Source organism: Saccopteryx leptura, chromosome 7, assembly GCF_036850995.1.
Source record: "Saccopteryx leptura isolate mSacLep1 chromosome 7, mSacLep1_pri_phased_curated, whole genome shotgun sequence".
Taxonomy (NCBI): domain Eukaryota; kingdom Metazoa; phylum Chordata; class Mammalia; order Chiroptera; family Emballonuridae; genus Saccopteryx; species Saccopteryx leptura.
Window position 1 is genome coordinate 45,102,789 of NC_089509.1, and position 18,740 is coordinate 45,121,528.

At 37.2% G+C, this 18,740-nt stretch overlaps 1 protein-coding gene and 1 long non-coding RNA gene across 7 annotated transcripts in view; both read left to right on the forward strand.

Moving 5' to 3' along the window:
- Positions 1-18,740, forward strand: part of LOC136378965 (uncharacterized) — a 339,755-nt gene that overhangs the window by 305,153 nt on the left and 15,862 nt on the right. The gene's annotated exons all lie outside the window — the stretch shown is intronic.
- Positions 1-18,740, forward strand: part of MARCHF7 (membrane associated ring-CH-type finger 7) — a 57,854-nt gene that overhangs the window by 26,512 nt on the left and 12,602 nt on the right. For all 6 annotated transcript variants that reach the window (XR_010746658.1, XR_010746659.1, XM_066346478.1 and 3 more), the window contains exons 3-6: positions 6,203-6,398; positions 8,610-8,777; positions 11,466-12,570; positions 16,702-16,871. Coding sequence is in view for 4 of the 6 variants with exons in the window: in XM_066346478.1 (XP_066202575.1) it covers positions 6,203-6,398; positions 8,610-8,777; positions 11,466-12,570; positions 16,702-16,871 (1,639 nt within the window). In the remaining 2 variants the exon portion in view is untranslated. The remainder of the gene's footprint in view (positions 1-6,202; positions 6,399-8,609; positions 8,778-11,465; positions 12,571-16,701; positions 16,872-18,740) is intronic.

The following is an 18,740-nucleotide window of genomic DNA, read 5'->3' on the forward strand; positions in this document are numbered from 1 at the left end:
GAGGTATCAAACCTAGGGGGGTTGGAGGGATAAATGGACACCAGGTCCCTTCATCTTATATAAATACAAGGTGTTTTTTGTTTGTTTGTTTTTGCTGACAGAGACTGAGAGAGGGACAGATAGGGACAGTCAGACAGGAAGGAAAGAAGAGAGAAGTATTAATTCTTTGTTGCGGCACCTTAGTTTTCATTGATTGCTTTCTCATATGTGACTTAACTGGGAAGGGGGCACGGAGGGCTACAGCAGAGTGAGTGACCCTTGCTGAAGTGACCCTTTGCTCACTAGCAGAGCTATTGACCTTGGGCTCAAGCCAGCAACCTTGGCATCATGTCTGTGATTCCACACTCAAGTCAGCGACCCTGTGCTCAAGCCGGATAAGCCCACGCTCAAGCTGGTGATCTCAGGGATTTGAACCTGGGTCCTATGCGTCCCAGTCCGATGCTCTATCTACTGTTCTATCCACCACTTGGTCAGGCTGCTTTGTTTTGGTTTTTGAGAGAGAGAGAGGAAGGGAGAGAAATGAGAAGCATCAATTCGTAGTTGTGGCACTTTAGTTGTTCATTGATTGCTTCTCATATATGCCTTGATTTGGGAGGGCATTCCAGCCTAGCCATTGATCCTGCACTTAAGCTGGTGTGCCCATGTTCTAGTTCCGTGATGGTGAACCTTTTTATAAAAACCGCCCTCTTTTGCAGTGCTGGTCAACCTGGTCCCTACTGCCCACTTGTGGGCGTTCCAGCTTTCCTGGTGGGCGGTAGCAGAGCAACCAAAAGATGCTGTTATTGGCCCGCCGTGAAAGCTGGAACGCCCACAAGTGGGCGGAGGGACCAGGTTGAGCAGCACTGCAAAAGATGGCGGTTTTTATAAAAAGGTTCACCGTCACGATACTAGTTGGTGACCTCGGGGTTTCAAACTTGGGACCTTAGCATCCCAGGTCGATATTCTATACACTGCCACCACCAGTCAGGCTATGTTTGTTTTTTTTCTTTAACCTAGATTTTTCATAAAGTTGACATGGATGAATCCCTAAATTCTTAAAAAGTAGCTAATGTCTTCTTTATGAAAATTAAGAGGACTAGAATCTTATTTTTTCAGGGGGAGGGACAAAGAAAGAAAGAAAAAGAAGAGCAAAGGGGAAGGGAGACGGGAACCATTTGCTGTTCCACTCAGTCATACATTAATTAGTTGCTTCCTTTGTGTACCCTGACCGGGGATTGAACCTGCAATGTTTTTCTTTCAGTATGATGCTCTTAACCAACTGACTTGACAGGGCCAGTACTTCATTCCTTTCTTGGATGAATAATATTGTATGGATATACCAATATGACAAATTGTTTATCCATTCATCCACTGATAGACATGCAGGTTATTTCCACCTTTATTAGGTTGCTCTGTAAGTTTCTGTGTGGGCTTATGTTTTTAGTTAACTTGGGTATATATCTAAAGTGGAATTGCTGAGTATATGGTCACTCTATGTTCAGTTATTTGAGGAATTGCCAGACTCTTTTTCCAAACTGGCTGGACCATTTTATGTTTTCACTAGTAGTTAATGTATGAGGGTTCTCAGTTCTCCACATCCTTGAATACACTTATACTTCATTTAGATTCTAGCCATCCTATTATGGTTCTGAAGTAGTATCTTACAGCAGGTGTGTGTGTGTGTGTGTGTGTGTGAGAGAGAGAGAGAGAGAGAGAGAGAGAGAGAGTGTGATAGAGGGACAGACATGGACAGACAGACAGGAAGAGAGAGATGAGACGCATAGTTCGTTGCGGCCCTGTTGTCTCTTTATTTGTTCATTGATTACTTTCTCATATGTGCCTTGACGGGGTGTGGGGGGATAAAGCAGAGCGAGTGACCCCTTGTTCAAGCCAAACTCATTTTATGAGGCTAAAACCAGAAAAGGATACTACAAGAAAATTATAGGTGAGTGTTCTAGATGAACATAGATTCAAAATCCTCAAGAGAATATTAGCAAACAGAATTTAGCAGTACAAACTGAATTATCATACACCATGGTGAAGTGGGATTTATCCCTGGAATGAAAGAATGGTTTCAATATTTGCAAATCAACCAGTGTGATACACATTAACACAGCGGTTCTCAACCTGTGGGTCGTGACCCCGGCAGGGGTTGAACGACCAAAACACAGGGGTCGCCTAAAGCCATCGGAAATACATATTATACAATACATTTTTAAATAAAATATGTATTTCTGATGGCTTTAGGCCACCCATTAACAGAACCAGGGATAAAATCATATTTTATTATCTCATTAGATGCAGAAGACGCATTTAAAAAAATCAGTATTCAAATGATAAAAGCTTTCAACAAAATGGGTATAGAGCAGGGGTCTCAAACTCACGGCCCAACTGGATTAGTCTGCGGGCCGCACAAAATTGTTCGGCAGGCCGCGAGTTTGAGACCCCTGGTATAGAGGGACTGTATTTCAACAAAATTAAGACTATATATATGCAGTTCCACACTAAATATGATAATTACTTTGAAAAGATACTCCTCTAAGAACAGGAAAACATGAGACAAGAATTCCTTTTTTTGCCACATTTATTAAACATAGTATTAGAAGCTCTAGCCATGCAGTTAGGCAAAAGAAACAAAAAGTATCCAAATCATAAAAGAAGGAGTAAAACTGTCTTAATTTGGTTATAATGGCCATGCTATTCAAAGTAATTTTTGGATTTAATGCAACCCCTATTAAAATACCGATGACATTTTTTATATAAGTAGAGCAGAGAATCCTAAAATTTGTGTAGAACTACAAATGACCACAAATAGCCAAAGCTAACTTGAGAAAAAACAAAGCTGGAGACATCACACTTTCTGATTTCAAACTATATTACAAAGCTGTAGCGGTTAAAACAGTATGGTATTGGCATATAAACAGACACATAGATCAGTGGAACAGTATAGATAAATAAACCCGTGTATATCTGGTCAATTAATCTATCACAAAGGAACCACGGATGTACATTGGGAAAAGGTCTGTCTTTAATAATTGGTTTTGTGAAATAAGTTAGAAACAAATACTCTGATCTTATTCGTATGTTAAATTAAAAAAAAGAAACCCAAGTTTGTAGATACAAAGAACAGATTGTTGGGTGCCAGAGGTGGGGGATGGGGCTATGAGCTTGGCAAATTAGGTAAAAAGGTCAAAAGGTACAAACTTCCAGTCAATAAATCTTGGGAATGTAATGTACAGCATGATGACTATAGTTAATAATACTATATTGTATATTTGAAAGTTGCTAACAGAGTAAATCTCAAAAGTTCTGCACACGAAGAAATATTTGTACTGTGTGGTTGTGGATATTAGGTAGAATTATTGCAGTGGTAATTTTGCAGAATGTACAAATCATTATGTTGTATACTTGAAACAGTGTTACAATTATATCAGTGTTAAAAAGGAAGAAAAAAAGTGGTAAGAGGGGACAACCTTGCCTTGTACCTGATCTTAGTGGGAAAACTTCAAGTTTCTATTAGTATGTTGTATGTATTTTGTAGATAGTCTTTATCAAGTTGAGGAAGTTATCCTTTTTCTGGTTTGCTGAGAGGTTTTATCATAGAAAGGGTATTGGACTTCATCAAATGCCTTTTCTCCAACTAAATGATATAATCATGTGGTTTTCTTTAGCTTATTGATGTGATATTAAATTGATTTTCAAATGAAGAATCAGACTTAACATACCTTCATTAAATTCCACTTGGATGTATAATTTTTTCTAGGCTTTTTTAGATTCAGCTTGCTAATATTTTTACATGTATGTTCATGAGAGATACTGGCTTGTCGTTTGTTGTTGTTTCTTTTTTTCTCCTTATGTATTTTTCTGGTTAGGGTAAGGGTAATGGTGGCCTCATAGAATGAGATATTTTCCCTGCTTCAGTCCTCTAAAGAGTTTGTAGAGAATTGGTTATAATTTCTTCGCTAAATTTTTGCTAGAATTCACCAGTGAATGCTTGCATGCCTGATCTTTTCTGTTGTGGAAGCTTACTAATTATTGATTTAATGTATGAGTTTTAAGAGTTCAGAATTTTATGTATTCTAGGTACAAGTTCCTTATTAGATAAATTATTTTCTCACAAAGAATTCTTTTTTATTGTGCTGTTTTAGGGCATTTGTCTTAGGAATATATATATTCATAATTGATTTTAGAGTGAGATAGGGATGGAAGGAAGCATTCATTTGTTGTTCCATTTAGTTGTGTGTTCGTTGTTTACTTCCTGTATGTCCTCTGACTAGGGATCAGACCTGCAACCTTGGTGTTTCGGGACGATGCTCGAACCCAGTGGTTTTCAGTGTTTTTACACTTGGGGACTGGTGACAATAAAATTATCTTGGGGATCACTAAGGCAGAAATCACCCTGAGCATAAGTGAATTCGAGTAAGACCGTTGGGTCTATATCTTCATACAACATCAGGGTGGTTAACTCTTGGGCAAACCCACACGAAATTTCTGGCAGATTGGTCCATGGGCCAGCAGTTGAAAAACACTTCCTAACCAAGTGAGCTAACTGTCCTGGGCTTTGGGAATATTTTTTAATTCAATTTAGAAATAATTTTCTGATTGCAAATACTGATTTAGTAATATTGATAGTAAAGGAATAGTGATTTCATTGACTATCCTCCCAGGAAACCTCTTGTTGGAAGGGTAACTTAAGGAAGTACTATGAAAATAAAAGTGAATAAATGAAATGAGAATTAGATGCCTGCGAATTGATTATAGGAAGTTTGGAACATTCTCTTCTGTTAATTGTGCATACATTTATAGTCATTAAGTTGTTATACTGTTTTATGTATGATTTCTCAGATATACAATGTAGTGTTTCAGCTACATTTGTATTAGACGGCACTCTTCCTTTCATCAAGTTATAATATATATGCCATGCAATTCCCAAGTCTTATATCGTGTAGACAGCCTTTTGAATTGAAGTAACTCATGAAGGTTTTCCCCAACAGCCAAGCCTGTACCTATTCTGTGTAGAGATTGGAAATTTAATGAAAATAAAAAGGAGTTTCATGAAATGTGAATGGAAATTTAATAACTATCTCCTTAGTTTCGTATAATTGTTCATGTCTGAAGGTGACAAATGTAAAAAGATTAATTGGACTTAACATATTTAAATACTTTGTGTGTTAAAGGACACTAGAAAGAGTATAAAAAGCAATGAACTTTTACCATAACAATAAAAAGACATTTACTTTAAAATGGCTATAGGACCTGAATAGACTTGAAAGAGATCTATCTATAAATGGTCAATAAGTATCTGTTGTCTGCAAGGCAGGATACTTTAAATGGTCTCATTTAAACCTATATTTTTATATAGACAAACTAATCTTTTCCCTTTTTATGCATTATATTTGGTATCCTCCCTAACCAATTAAAGAATTAGGAAGAAGTAAAATTGTTTGTGCATTGTGAGGGACTTTTGTGTTTTGGGTGGGTTTATTTTGTGTACATTTGTTTATATGTTAATAGATAAAACCTTGAGCTAAGAATTTTAAATTATTTACTTGTTTTAGCTGTTTCTTACTTCACTGATGAAGAAATTCCAGATATTAAGACTTTAAAAACTGCTGTTCTTGTGTTGTATGACTGTATTTCATAGTAGACTGTTTACAATCAGTTTATATATTAATGTCTTTCCTGACATTCTGTCCAACTCAAATAACAGAAAAGTTTCCTCAGAAGGTTGAAATATTAAACCAGAAAAACAAAATAAATAATGTTTATTTTTATTTGTTGATTTTAGGGAAAGAGGGAGACAGAAACATCCAAACATCCATTTTTTTGTTTCACTTATTTATACATTATTGATTGATTCCTGTATGTACTTTAACCAGAGGTTGTACCTGCAACTTTGGCATAATGGGACAATGCTCTAATTAACCAAACTATCTGGCCATGGCCCAAAATGAATAAAGATTTTGCTCTTCAGTATTTCCTAACCAGATGTTTATATACAGTTACATAGAAGACTTAATGTAAATTAGATTTATTACCCAACAAAGTACAATTGCCCTATAAAATAAAAAGAAAAGTGGGTAGAAGGGAACAAAGATTATGAAAAACGGACATGGTAGAAAAATTTGGTCTTTGGGAATGTATTAGAATATTCTGAATTAAATTTTATGTTGAATGCAAGCATTTTGTTGTTCCTTTAAATAAAACTGTTTTAACCTTACAGTCTACGGCTGCATCAGCATCTGCATCTCCCTATCAGTCTACATGGTATAGTGAATCTGAGATAACTCAGGGAGCACGGTCAAGATCACAGAACCAGCAACGGGATCATGATTCAAAAAGACCTAAACTTTCCTGTACAAACTGTACATCTACCTCAGCTGGGAGAAATGTTGGACATGTTTTAAATGCAGTATCAGGTACGAATTAAATTTATGTAAGAGTGACTCCGTATATATTTTGGACTAAAGCCCTTATCCCAAGATGTAGAATATTAAGTACTAGAGCATGTATGTGTAAAACAGTGGGGCCAGAAATGTGGTGTTTCCAACATCTTACCTTGAGTTTGTGCTAGAATTAATTCTCCATTTTGAATATTTTAATTTGGTACAGATGTTTTACACAAACAGGATAAATTGGTAAAAGTGGCGTGTATTCTCCTGGTTATAGGAGCTAATTTGTGTGTGGGGGGGGCAGGTGGGGACAGACAGGAAGATAGCGAGAGATGAGAAGCCTCAATTCTTTGCAGCACCTTAGTTCATTAATTGATTTCTCATATGTGCCTTGACTGGGGGGGGGGGGGCTACAGCAGACCGAGTGACCCCTTGCTCAAGTCTGCGACCTCAGAGTTTCAAACCTGGATCCTCTGTGTCCCAGTCCGATGCTCTTATCCACTGCACCACCCCCTGGCTAGACCAGGAGCTAAATATTTAAATTGTTACTAATAAAGCCAATTTTTGTGATGTAGACTAAAAATGTTTTCAAAGCATACATTTTATAAATGAGAAACATTGCAGTGTATACTTATTTTCATAAAATACAGAAATTCTGTGTGTGTGTGTGTGTGTGTGTGTGTGTGTGAGAGAGAGAGAGAGAGAGAGAGAGACAGAGAGAGAGAGGGACAGAGAGGAAGGGAGAGAGATGAGAAGCATCAATAGTTTCAGTTCTTCATTGCAGCTCCTTAGTTGTTCATTGATTGCTTTCTCATATGTGCCTTGACCAAGGTTGGGGGGCTACAGCAGAGCGAGTGACCCCTTGCTCAAGCCAGCGACCTTGGGCTTTAAGTCAGCAACCTTTGGGTTCAAGCCAGTGACTGTGGGGTCATATCTACGAACCTACGCTCAAGCCAAATGAGACTGCTCAAGTGGGCGAACTCAGGGTCTTGAACTCGGGTCCTTTGCATCCCAGTCCAATGCTCTGTCTACTGTGCCACCACCTGATCAGGTGTAGAAATTTTTTATTTAAAAAATAGTTTGTAGTATTCTACTAAGAGTGCTATACTAGAAATTAGAAAGCCATGATTCTAGCCTTCTAGTGAGCTGTGTGGCTTTCTCTGAACAAGTCACTTAACCATTCTGGGATTTAGATGGCTCATCCATAAACTATATGTTTGGTATTTTGTACTCACCGATAGATTTGTTACACAAATTGGAAAGATCTTTTGTTGAGAGAGCAAGAGGCTCCTTCCTCACTAACACTCTTCAAATGAAACACTAGCCAATGCTTGTAATATTTTGTAGATGAGACAGAACTTGTGACGACACAATTGGAGATAAAATTCTTGACATGCTTATATATTACCAGTTGAATTAGTGTAAGCGATTCCTTTTTATTTTAATAGGCAGGACCGCCATGGGAAAGACACTGCCCATCTGAAGGATATTAAGAGTAGTGTGATGGGTAAGAGCAGACTGACACTAACTTTGTAGACAAACACCTGTGCAGAGATATTTGTTCTCTGCTCTGTGAAGTCATAGCATTAAATACCCTGGGCCATTTTCCTTAATGAAGAGGAATTATTAAAGCTATTGGGACTTAGGAGAGGAAGAACCAAAATTTCAAGGTAAATAGTAAGGGGAAAAAGGTTTTGAAACTTAATTTTTAATATACTTTTAAGTGAAATCATACCTAGTAATATTTAGGTTATAATCACAATGATGCATTCTTACAATAGGAATGAACTAATTGTGGTGTCAATGATGGTTCTGGTAAATAGTGTTATAAAACCGACACTAGTCTCTATTACAGGATGTCTTTAAAATTTATTTTGGCTGTTTTCCTACATCACTTTAATTGATTTTTCATGAAATTCTACATCTTTGGCAAGTTTTGCATTTTTGTTCTGTAATTATTTACATCATGTTTACATTGTGTGGTCAAAGAATGACTGAGACATTGGCATCATGGATGGGGATAGAGTTTAGTGTTAGAGAAGAATGTTTTAGTAGGGAAAAATTTTATAAGTGATGAGTTCATTTAGTAATTTTATGTTTTGCTAAATTTTGCTTCTGATACAACTATGTAACTGAGGGTTTCAGTAATCAAAAACTCCCTGTGAAATACTGAAGATTTGTTGTCATCAGAGAACTTGGATGCTTTCTCTGAATTTAAACTTCTTTGATTATTTTAAGATTCTTCTTGGAGGCATAGTCAAGTTCCTAGATCTTCATCAATGGTACTTGAATCATTTGGAAGTGACTTAATGAGAGAAAGAAGAGATTTAGAGAGGAGAACCGATTCCTCCATTAGTAGTCTTACAGATTATGGTCACCGAAGTGGTGATTTCATGACGTCATCATGTATGTATAAACAATGTTGTTATATGTAATTTATCTGATAATGTTATCTTTTTTTAATTCATTGATTTTAGAGAGAAGAAGCGAGAGAGGGGTAGGGAGAAATGGGAAGCATAACTTGTATTAGTTGCTTTTTACATGTGTCTTGACTGGGCAAGCGGGGGCTGGGGAGGGTGTTGATGCTTATCTGCTGTGCCACCGCTGGTCAGGCATTGTATTTTCTTTATATCACTAAAATAACAGTACAAAAGAATAAATGAAGTGAATCTTAAAATTTCAAAGTAGCTTAATGTTTTCTAGTACCTTATTTGTTTTGCTTTTAGAAATGTAAACAACTAAAAATAAGTGCTTGAATATTTTGTCTGCCAATAAGTTTTTTACTTGCTCTTTCCTTTTAAGACTAGTATACTGATTATTGTATATTCCAGTATAATAATTTGCTTTATGTAGTGTAACAGGTAACTAATTGTAAAATTCTGAACTAAAGCTTGAAATCACCATTTTAAGACAATTTAGAAATACATTTAACATGAATATGCCTTTGTTTTCATTTAGTTGAAATTATGTGCATAGTGTTTGTCAGTGTACATAAGCTTAAGCTTTTCAAACATAAATACCATGAAACAATAGTGCTGAGTAACTAAAGACAAAAAGTGCTAATTGAGTAGACAAATATAGTGGGCAAAAATGGATTTTGATTTACATGGAAGATACATTTGTTTTTAAAGGTTTTATTTTAAATAATCATACTGGTGAAAGCTTTTGCTTTATTTAAGACAAATGAAAATATCTTTACTTGCTTGGCTTTGAATGACTGACATTTGGTAGACAGTATGAATAGCTTCCATGTTTGAGAGTATAAAAAGTATAGTATAGAATAGATGTAGCCCCTAACAGTTTATCCTTTTATGAGGCTTCGTATGTTAGCACAGTTGGTAAATGACTAGGTTGTGGTGCCCTCCTTTTTTTTTTTCCTAGTAGCACAGAGAGGGACAGGGACAGACCAGAAGACAGCCAGGAGGGCAGAGAGATAAGCATCAGTTCTTTGATGTGGCACCGTATTTGTTCATTGATTGCTTTCTCATATGTGCCTTGACCCAGGGGTAGGGGTGGAGGGTGGGATGGGGCTACAGCAGAGCGAGTGACCTTTTGCTCAAGCCAGCGACCTTGGGCTTCAAGCCAGCAATCATGGGGTGATGTTTGTGATCCCATGCTCAAGCCAGATGAACCCGCACTCAAGCTGGCAACCTTGGGGATTCGAACCTGGGTCCTCTGCGTCCCAGTCCGACACACTGTCTACTTGGCCACCTGGTCAGGCTAGATTAATAATTTTTTATAAAGGAATGCTATTGTATTTCTCATCTCTGAAGTTTAGAACCACCAATGGTGTGTGTTCTTTCTAGATTTTTAAAATTTATTTTAGAGAGAGGAGAGGGAGAAAAAGGTAGGGGAGGAGCAGAAAGCATCAACTGATAGTATATAGTTGCTTCTCATATGTGTCCTGACATTGGCATGCCCAGGGTTTCAAAGCTACATAGTGTGTGTATTTTGAAAAAGGGTGTACTTTTAAAATTTTGGATATTAGGACTCTATTCTGACTCAGCTCCAGCCAGTATGTTTGATGAGTAATCAGGGATAAGAATCAGTGCTGTTACCTTAAAGCAGGGGTCCCCAAACTTTTTACACAGTGGGCCAGTTCACTGTCCCTCAGACCATTGGAGGGCCGGACTATAAAAAAAAACTATAGACAAATCCCTATGCACACTGCACATATCTTATTTTAAAGTAAAAAAAAAAAGGAACAAATACAATATTTAAAATAAAGAACAAGGTACATTTAAATCAACAAACTGACCAGTATTTCAATGGGAACTATGGGCCTGCTTTTGGCTAATGAGATGGTCAATGTCCAGTTCCATATTTGTCACTGCTAGCCGTACAAGTGGTATGACGTGCTTCCAGAGCCGTGACGCATGCATCCTGCGTCCCTAGAAATAGTACTGTACGGGAGCGACGCCTGATACAGTACTCCAGATACAGTGCTCCTCTCACTGACCACCATTGAAAGAGGTGACCCTTTCGGAAGTGCGGTGGGGCTGGATAAATGGCCTCAGGGGGCCACATGCGGCTCGCAGGCCATAGTTTGGGGACCCCTGCCTTAAAGGGAAAAAAAAGGGAGAAATTTTTAGCTGTTAGCAAGATTTGCCATAAAATTACAAGGGTGATAATATTTATATGAAATAACTTAAAATCACCCAAACACTGTATCTCTAAGATTATATTGCTTATATTTGTTAAAAGAGTCATTTACAATGAATTATTTGGCCCATTTAAAATTTCTTACCCATGTAGATTTTAGATTAGATATTCTTCTACTAAGTCAATTTCTGATTAACAAATTCAACTGTTTGACTTGCATCAATTTGATAAATTGATGTTTGCTAGTTCACATTTCCTTTAACTTTGTAATGTTGAGTTAATACAGAAGTACTGGATTTTACCAAAAATATAGAAAGAGAAGTACATTAATGTTTTTTTCTATAATAATAGTTAAAGCTGTGTAGTTATAGTGTAGCAGTGTTCAGTTTGAAAGCAATATTTCATTTTGTCAGTAGTCATTTATAAATGCGTATTTTAATAATAGTCAAGTTATTTCATTTAATTTTATTTTTTCCTTACTTTCAAAAATAGATGTTCAAGACAGAGTACCTTCTTCATATTCACAGGGAGCAAGACCAAAAGAGAACTCAGTGAGCACTTTACAATTGAATTCATCATCCACCAACCACCAAATGCCTTCTGAACATCAGACCATACCATGTTCTAGAGACTCTAGTAGAAATTCTTTAAGATCAAATTTTTCTCCAAGAGAATTGGAATCTCTTCAAAGCAGTACACAGCCTGGATTTTCTTTTATTTCAAATAGAGATGAAACTTCAACTATAAGCAATTTAGATAGACTTGGTTCATCTCAAAGATCATTTCAAGAATCTTCTGACAATGACGGTAGACGTACAACCAGAAGGTTGCTGTCACGTATAGCTTCTAGTATGTCATCTACCTTTTTTTCACGAAGATCTAGTCAAGAATCTTTAAATACAAGATCATTGAGTTCTGAAAATTCTTATATTTCTCCAAGAATCTCAACAACTTCACAGTCTCGTAGTAATGCAGCAGCATCTTCTGACGTTTCTGATAATAGGGCATCTGAAGCTTCTCAGGGATTTCGATTTCTTAGGCGAAGATGGGGTTTGTCATCTCTTAGCCAACATCATAGTTCTGAGCCAGATTCAGAAAATTTTAACCAAGAATCTGAAGGTAGAAATACAGGACCTTGGTTATCTTCCTCACTTAGGAATAGATGCACACCTTTGTTCTCTAGAAGGAGGCGAGAGGGACGAGATGAATCTTCAAGGATACCCACCTCTGATATACCACCTAGGTCTCATATTTTTAGGAGAGAATCAAGTGAAGTGGTTCACCTTGAAGCACAGAGTGTTCCCCTTGGGGCTGCTGCCAACAGATCACAAGTACCTGCAGCATCAAGCAGTGCTGCTACGGGTGGCTCCACATCAGATACAGCTCATAGTGGAAGAAACACAGGAATCACTGGGATCCTTCCTGGTTCTTTATTTCGATTTGCAGTCCCGCCAGCACTTGGAAGTAATTTGACCGACAATGTCATGATCACTGTAGATATTATTCCTTCAGGTTGGAGTTCGTCTGATGGAAAAAGTGATAAAACTAAAAGTGCACCTTCAAGAGATCCAGAAAGACTGCAGAAAATAAAAGAGAGGTAAATTTGAATAACTGTTTTAAGCCCATAAAGCAGGGATAGTCAACCTTTTTATACCTTTTGTGTCTCTTTTAGTATTAAAATTTTCTAACCACCCACCAGTTCCATAGTAATGGTGTTTTATAAAGTAGGAAAGTAACTTTACTTTATAAAATTTATAAAGCAGAGTTACAGCAAGTTAAAGCATATAATAATAATTACTTACCAAGTACTTTATGTCGGATTTTCGCTAAGTTTGGCAGAATATATCTTTATAAAACAACTTACTATAGTTAAATCTTATCTTTTTATTTATACTTTGGTTGCTCTGCTACCGCCCACCATGAAAGCTGGAATGCCCACTAGTGGGCAGTAGGGACCAGGTTGACTACTACTGCCATAAAGCAAGAGTAGATTAGAGAAGAAACTTACTTTTAAAATAGCTTTTTACAACACTGAATGCTAAAATTTTTCCCTTGAAATTTACACTAAGATGTTAGCATTGATGTTACAGCCTATTCAGAGGTAAATGAATGAGAATTAATAATGGAGATAGGCATAGACTGCATCAACAAATAACCTAAAGATGATTTTAAACAGCTTTGGATACAGATGCACACAAAGACAAAAATCGTAATCTCTTACCCTATTTCTTTTTCTTTTCCTACAGAGACAGAGAGGGGTGGGGAGATAGATAGGGCCAGACAGGAATGAAGAGAGACGAGAAACATCAATCATCAGTTTTTCGTTGTGACACCTTAGTAGTTCATTGATTGCTTTCTCATATGTGCCTTAACTGCAGGTCTTCAGCAGACCAAGTAACCCCTTGCTCAAGCCAGGGACCTTGGGTCCAAGCTGGTGAGCTTTTGCTCAAACCAGATGAGCCCGCGCTCAAGCTGGTTGCCTCGGGGTCTCGAACCTGGGTCTTCCGCATCCCAGTCCGACACACTGTCCACTGCGCCACCGCCTGGTCAGGCTCTTACCCTATTTCTTGATAGACTAGTGCTAAATTGGATTTGTACAATGATTAATAAGATCATTTATGTACTATTATTTTTTTAAAGCAGATTTTTGTTTTTTATGACAGACAGAGGGACAGATAGGGACACACAGGCCGGAAGAGAGATGAGAAGCATCAGTTCTTTGTTGCAGCACTTTAATTGTTCATTGATTGATTTCTCATATGTGCCTTGACCAGGGGCTACAGCAGACTGAGTAGCCCTTTGCTCAAGCCAGTGACCTTGGGCTCAAGCTGGTGATTCTTGCTCAAACCAAATGAGCCCGCGCTCAAGCTGGTGTTCTCTGGGTCTCGAACTTAGTTCCTCCGCATCCTAGTCCAGTGCTCTGTCCACTGCACCACTGCCTGGTCAGACTATACTATTTATTTTTAATTCTTACCTCAAATCTTTTGAAAGTAAAATTATTTGTACATATTTTTAATTTTGTTTTTGAAGTCTTGAGTATATACTTTATATTTTTATATACCAGTTTAAATTTTATATACCAGTTTAAATTTCAGACTTAAAGAATTTTTATAGAGATGAAATCTTTTGTACAGTTGAAGTTTAATTAAAAATCTCTGGTGAGAATGAAAAGATGAGAGATCAAAGATTTTCTAGTTATTTTTTTATCTAGCAACTGAATTTTAATGAAGAAATGGAGTAGGATAGTACATATAAAATGCAGGAAGAAAACTATGTAAAGCTAAGGTTATAGAGCATTTTATTTCTTTTCTTTTTCTTAAAAGCCTAATGTAATGGAGTGTTGGAAGAAAATAGCTTTTACTATCATTTTAGATATATTCATAATTTTTTTTTTTGAATTTTTTTTGTATTTTTCTGAAGTTGGAAAGGGAAGGCAGTCAGACAGACTCACATGTGCCCAATCGGGTTCCACCCGGCATGCCCACCAGGGGGTGATGCTCTGCCTGTCTGGGGCGTTGCTCTGTTGCAACCAGAGCCATTCTAGCGCCTGAGGCAGAGGCCACAGAGCCATCCTCAGCGCCCGGGCAATCTCTGCTCCAATGGAGCCTTGGCTGCAGGAGGGGAAGAGAGACAGAGAGGAAAGAGGGGGAGGGGTGGAGAAGCAGATGGGCGCTTCTCCTGTGTGCCCTGGTCGGGAATTGAACCCAGGACTCTTGCACGCCAGGCCAACGTTCTACCACTGAGTCAACTGGCCAGGGCCGATATATTCATACTTTTAAGAACATATATATTCAAATTTAATTCTGGGGATAAAGGGAGCTTCACACTCTGAGGTGTTGGGCCCTGGACTACTATAATCCCATGTTTCCTTAAATATAGGACACATTGTACCATATGACTGTTCTCTTTCTGCTTTCAGCATTTCTGGTTTTCCTTTCTTAAAGAAACATTTACTCTGCCCTTGTAGTTTTATCTTGAACATTACTGTAGCAACTCCCTCTTGATTGCAAGCTGTCTACTGAGGAATGTAGGTACAACCGTTACAGCTATTATAACTAATAGTTAAAACTATAATAGTTTTAAGTAATTCTTGTGCTTAAGTTAGATTAATTGAGTGCAGTAGTATAAGCAGCAGGCAAAGCATTTAATGATTTCTAGGGAGAAACAAACCAGCATTATGCTGTCTGGTTAGTTTTTAAAGTGGCATTTGTTGGTTATTTTGACACAGTGTGTGTGTGTATTCCTTTATTATATTTTTTGCTCATGAGGATCTTTAAGACATTCTGCATTTAAATTGTAGTGTTCCTCCTTATCTGTGGTTTCCCTTTCAGTGGATTTAGTTACCTTTATTCAGCTGTTACCTGAAAATAATAAATGGAAAATTCTAGAAAATCAATTCATGAATTTTATATCATGCACTTTTTGAGTATCGTGATGAAACCTCATGCCACCTGGCTCTGTCCTACTCATGAGGATCCTCATTCCTTTATCTAGCATATCCACCCTGTACAAACAGTAAAATAAGATATTTTGAGAGAGAGAAAGAGATCACATTTATATTTCTATTAATACAGTATATTGTTATGATCACTCTGTCTTATTTTTAAATTCTTACTGTGCCTATTTTATAAGTTAAACTTTATCATAGATATGTATGTATAGGAAAAACATAGTTTATATATGGTTTGGTACTCTCAATGGTTTCGGGCTTCCACTGGGAGTCTTGAAACATATTCCCCCACAGATAAAGAGGGGCTGCTGTAATAAGTGTAAAAAAAATTGAATCTCCCGAGGAAAATGTAATTGAAACTGAATTGTAGAAAGTTAAATCTAAAGGTAAAACATAAAGGTTTATATTTGGGGTTCACACCTCTGGTTAAACCAGAGCATGAAAGTTACCTAACTGCTGTGTACCTATTCTCACACATCCTTGCTGAACTTACTCAGAACCCATGTAATCCAGATTTTATTTCAATTTAATCATTCAGTGTTATCAATTTACTGAATACTTTTTTCATGCTAGATAATAAGGATTTTAACAAAAAAATAATTTCTTAATAAATATATATTGTTCTACATTTAACTTATTCTACATGTTTGTCTACTAAGGGGAGTACATAGGTTAATGGAAGCTGCTCCACACATAAACAAAAGCCTGCCTACCTTTGTGTAAATCAAGATGATTTAATAACATTGCTGGGTTGGGGAGAAGAGAGAATTTTCAAATTTATGTTTTTGATTTTTACTGTGATTTAATTTCAAAAGCTTATTAGTTTCAACATTTGTTGTTCTGACAGCATGTAAGTGAGAAGTTACTAGTCCATATTTGTTTAAGTCATTCCAGTTGTTTTGAAAGTTTTTTGGGGTTGGGAGGAGGATTCAGGTAGTCTGTATTACTGCAAAAATTATAATCTCTTAGGGATACTTGGTACAGTGATTGTGAAAAGTATGGAACTTGAACTGTAGTACCAAAGACAATTACTTAGATCATTTGAAGATAAGTAATAGAATAGCTTATTTAATTTAGCTTTAAAATATTTATTATAATTTTTATTCTCATTGTAATGATTTTTTATGGTGGTTGCTGTTTATTGTTGTTTGTTTTTTTCTGAGCAGAGAGAATGTGAGTAGAAATAACAAAAAGGATATTGTTTGGGATTATTTATTACTGGAAATGACCAACCAGGATCAGTTTTGATAGCTCTAAGAAATGTGATTTCTTTTTCAGCCTCCTTTTAGAGGACTCTGAAGAAGAAGAAGGTGACTTATGTAGAATTTGTCAGATGGCAGCTGCATCATCATCTAATTTGCTAATAGAGCCATGCAAGTGCACAGGAAGTTTGCAGTATGTCCATCAAGAGTGTATGAAAAAGTGGTTACAGGCGAAAATTAACTCTGGTAAGATACAACCTTTTGTGTATTATGTTTTCACAGTTTTTCCATGAGATGCACATATGTATGCATTTTAGTTGAGAGGTTATAATTTACTGATTGTTACATTTAACTCTTATCAAAATTGCCTTGATTGTTTTTTGGAACAAAAACATTGAAGAGCATTAGTCTTGCATCATAAATTTAATTCATAGTATTTCTTACATATTATTCACGCAATAATAATTTACTACTTCATAGGTATAATGCAATTATAATTTATTATTGGGTAACCTATAATATTATGTAAGATCCCTTTGGATCAAAGAAATATACTTACTGTTTACTAGCTATATGTTCTTAAGAAAAATTTATTGTTTCTGATGCTGTTGCCTAATGTTGGACAGTAATAATAAGGTTACTGTAGAATTCATTTGTTTATTGAGTGCCTGGTATGGAACCAGGCACAGTTCAAGATGTGAGGTTCAGAGTGATAAACAATACAGAGAACTTACTTGCTCTCGTGGTGGTAATATTGAGTGTTAAAGAATGGTCTTGTTGAGGTGAGCACATTTAAACTGAGCAAAGAGGAGCTAGCTAATCCAGAATGAGGGCACGGGTTTTCTAGCAAAGGGAACAACTAGTTCAATGACTTTAAGGTGATAATGACTTAGAACTGAATGAAGCTTGGTGTTTCTATAGTATAAGGAGTAGGCAAGGAGAAGGGTGATGCAGCTGAAACATGAGAGATTGGCAGAGGCTAGCTCATTCAAGACTTAGAGCTAATGTCTGAAGTTAGATTTTTATGTAGCTATGAGGAGAATACTGCACTGAAGGAGAGTGGAGTAAAATGATCTTATTTCTATTTTAGCTGTTTTGTGGAGAATGGTTTCTAGGGGGACAAGAGTAGAAGCAGGGAAGTCAACTAGTAATCTATTGTGGTAACCAACCAGAAATGTATCTTATAAGAGGTAGTGATGGTGATGGTAAAAATGAATGGATCTAGTATGTTTTAGAGGTAGAGTCTGTCAGACTTGCCAGTGGATTCGATGTAGTAAAGGAGAAAGAACAATTAGGGAAGCCCATTTTTTGCTTTGAGCAACTAAGTTAACGTTAGGGTCATTTATTGAAATACAGAAGGTTAGGAATGGAATGAATTTGGGACAGGAAATCAAGAGTTCTTTTTTGGAAATTTTATATATGAACTGCTTATTAATCCTTTGAGTAGTATGAACGTTCATGGACGTCCTCATGCTTCCTGACCATCCGCAGTACACATTTAAAAAATATGTAAGGCAACATTAAAAAAAGGCAAATGTATGTTCTTCTTTCCATAAATAGGTTATCAAACAAACATGATTTTAAGTTAATAAAATTAACTATAACTAATTTTATTTTTTGAAATAAAAACTCACTCCTGGGGGTCAGTGAGCATGAAGATAATTCTATTCAAAGAGTTAACCAGGCCCTGGCCGGTTGGTTCAGTGGTAGAGCATCGGCCTGGCGTGCAGAAGTCCCAGGTTTGATTCCCGGCCAGGGTACACAGGAGAAGCGCCCATCTGCTTCTCCACCCCTCCCCCTCTCCTTCCTCTCTGTCTCTCTCTTTCCCTCCCGCAGCCAAGGCTCCATTGGAGCAAAGATGGCCTGGGCGCTGAGGATGGCTCCTTGGCCTCTGCCCCAGGTGCTAGAGTGGCTCTGGTCGCAACAGAGCGATGCCCCGGAGGGGCAGAGCATCGCCCCCTGGTGGGCAGAGCGTTGCCCCTGGTGGGCATGCTGGGTGGATCCCAGTCGGGCGCATGCGGGAGTCTGTCTGACTGTCTCTCCCCGTTTCCAGCTTCAGAAAAATACAAAAAAAAAAAAGAGTTAACCATATGGAAATGTCAACTGGGCAGTTAG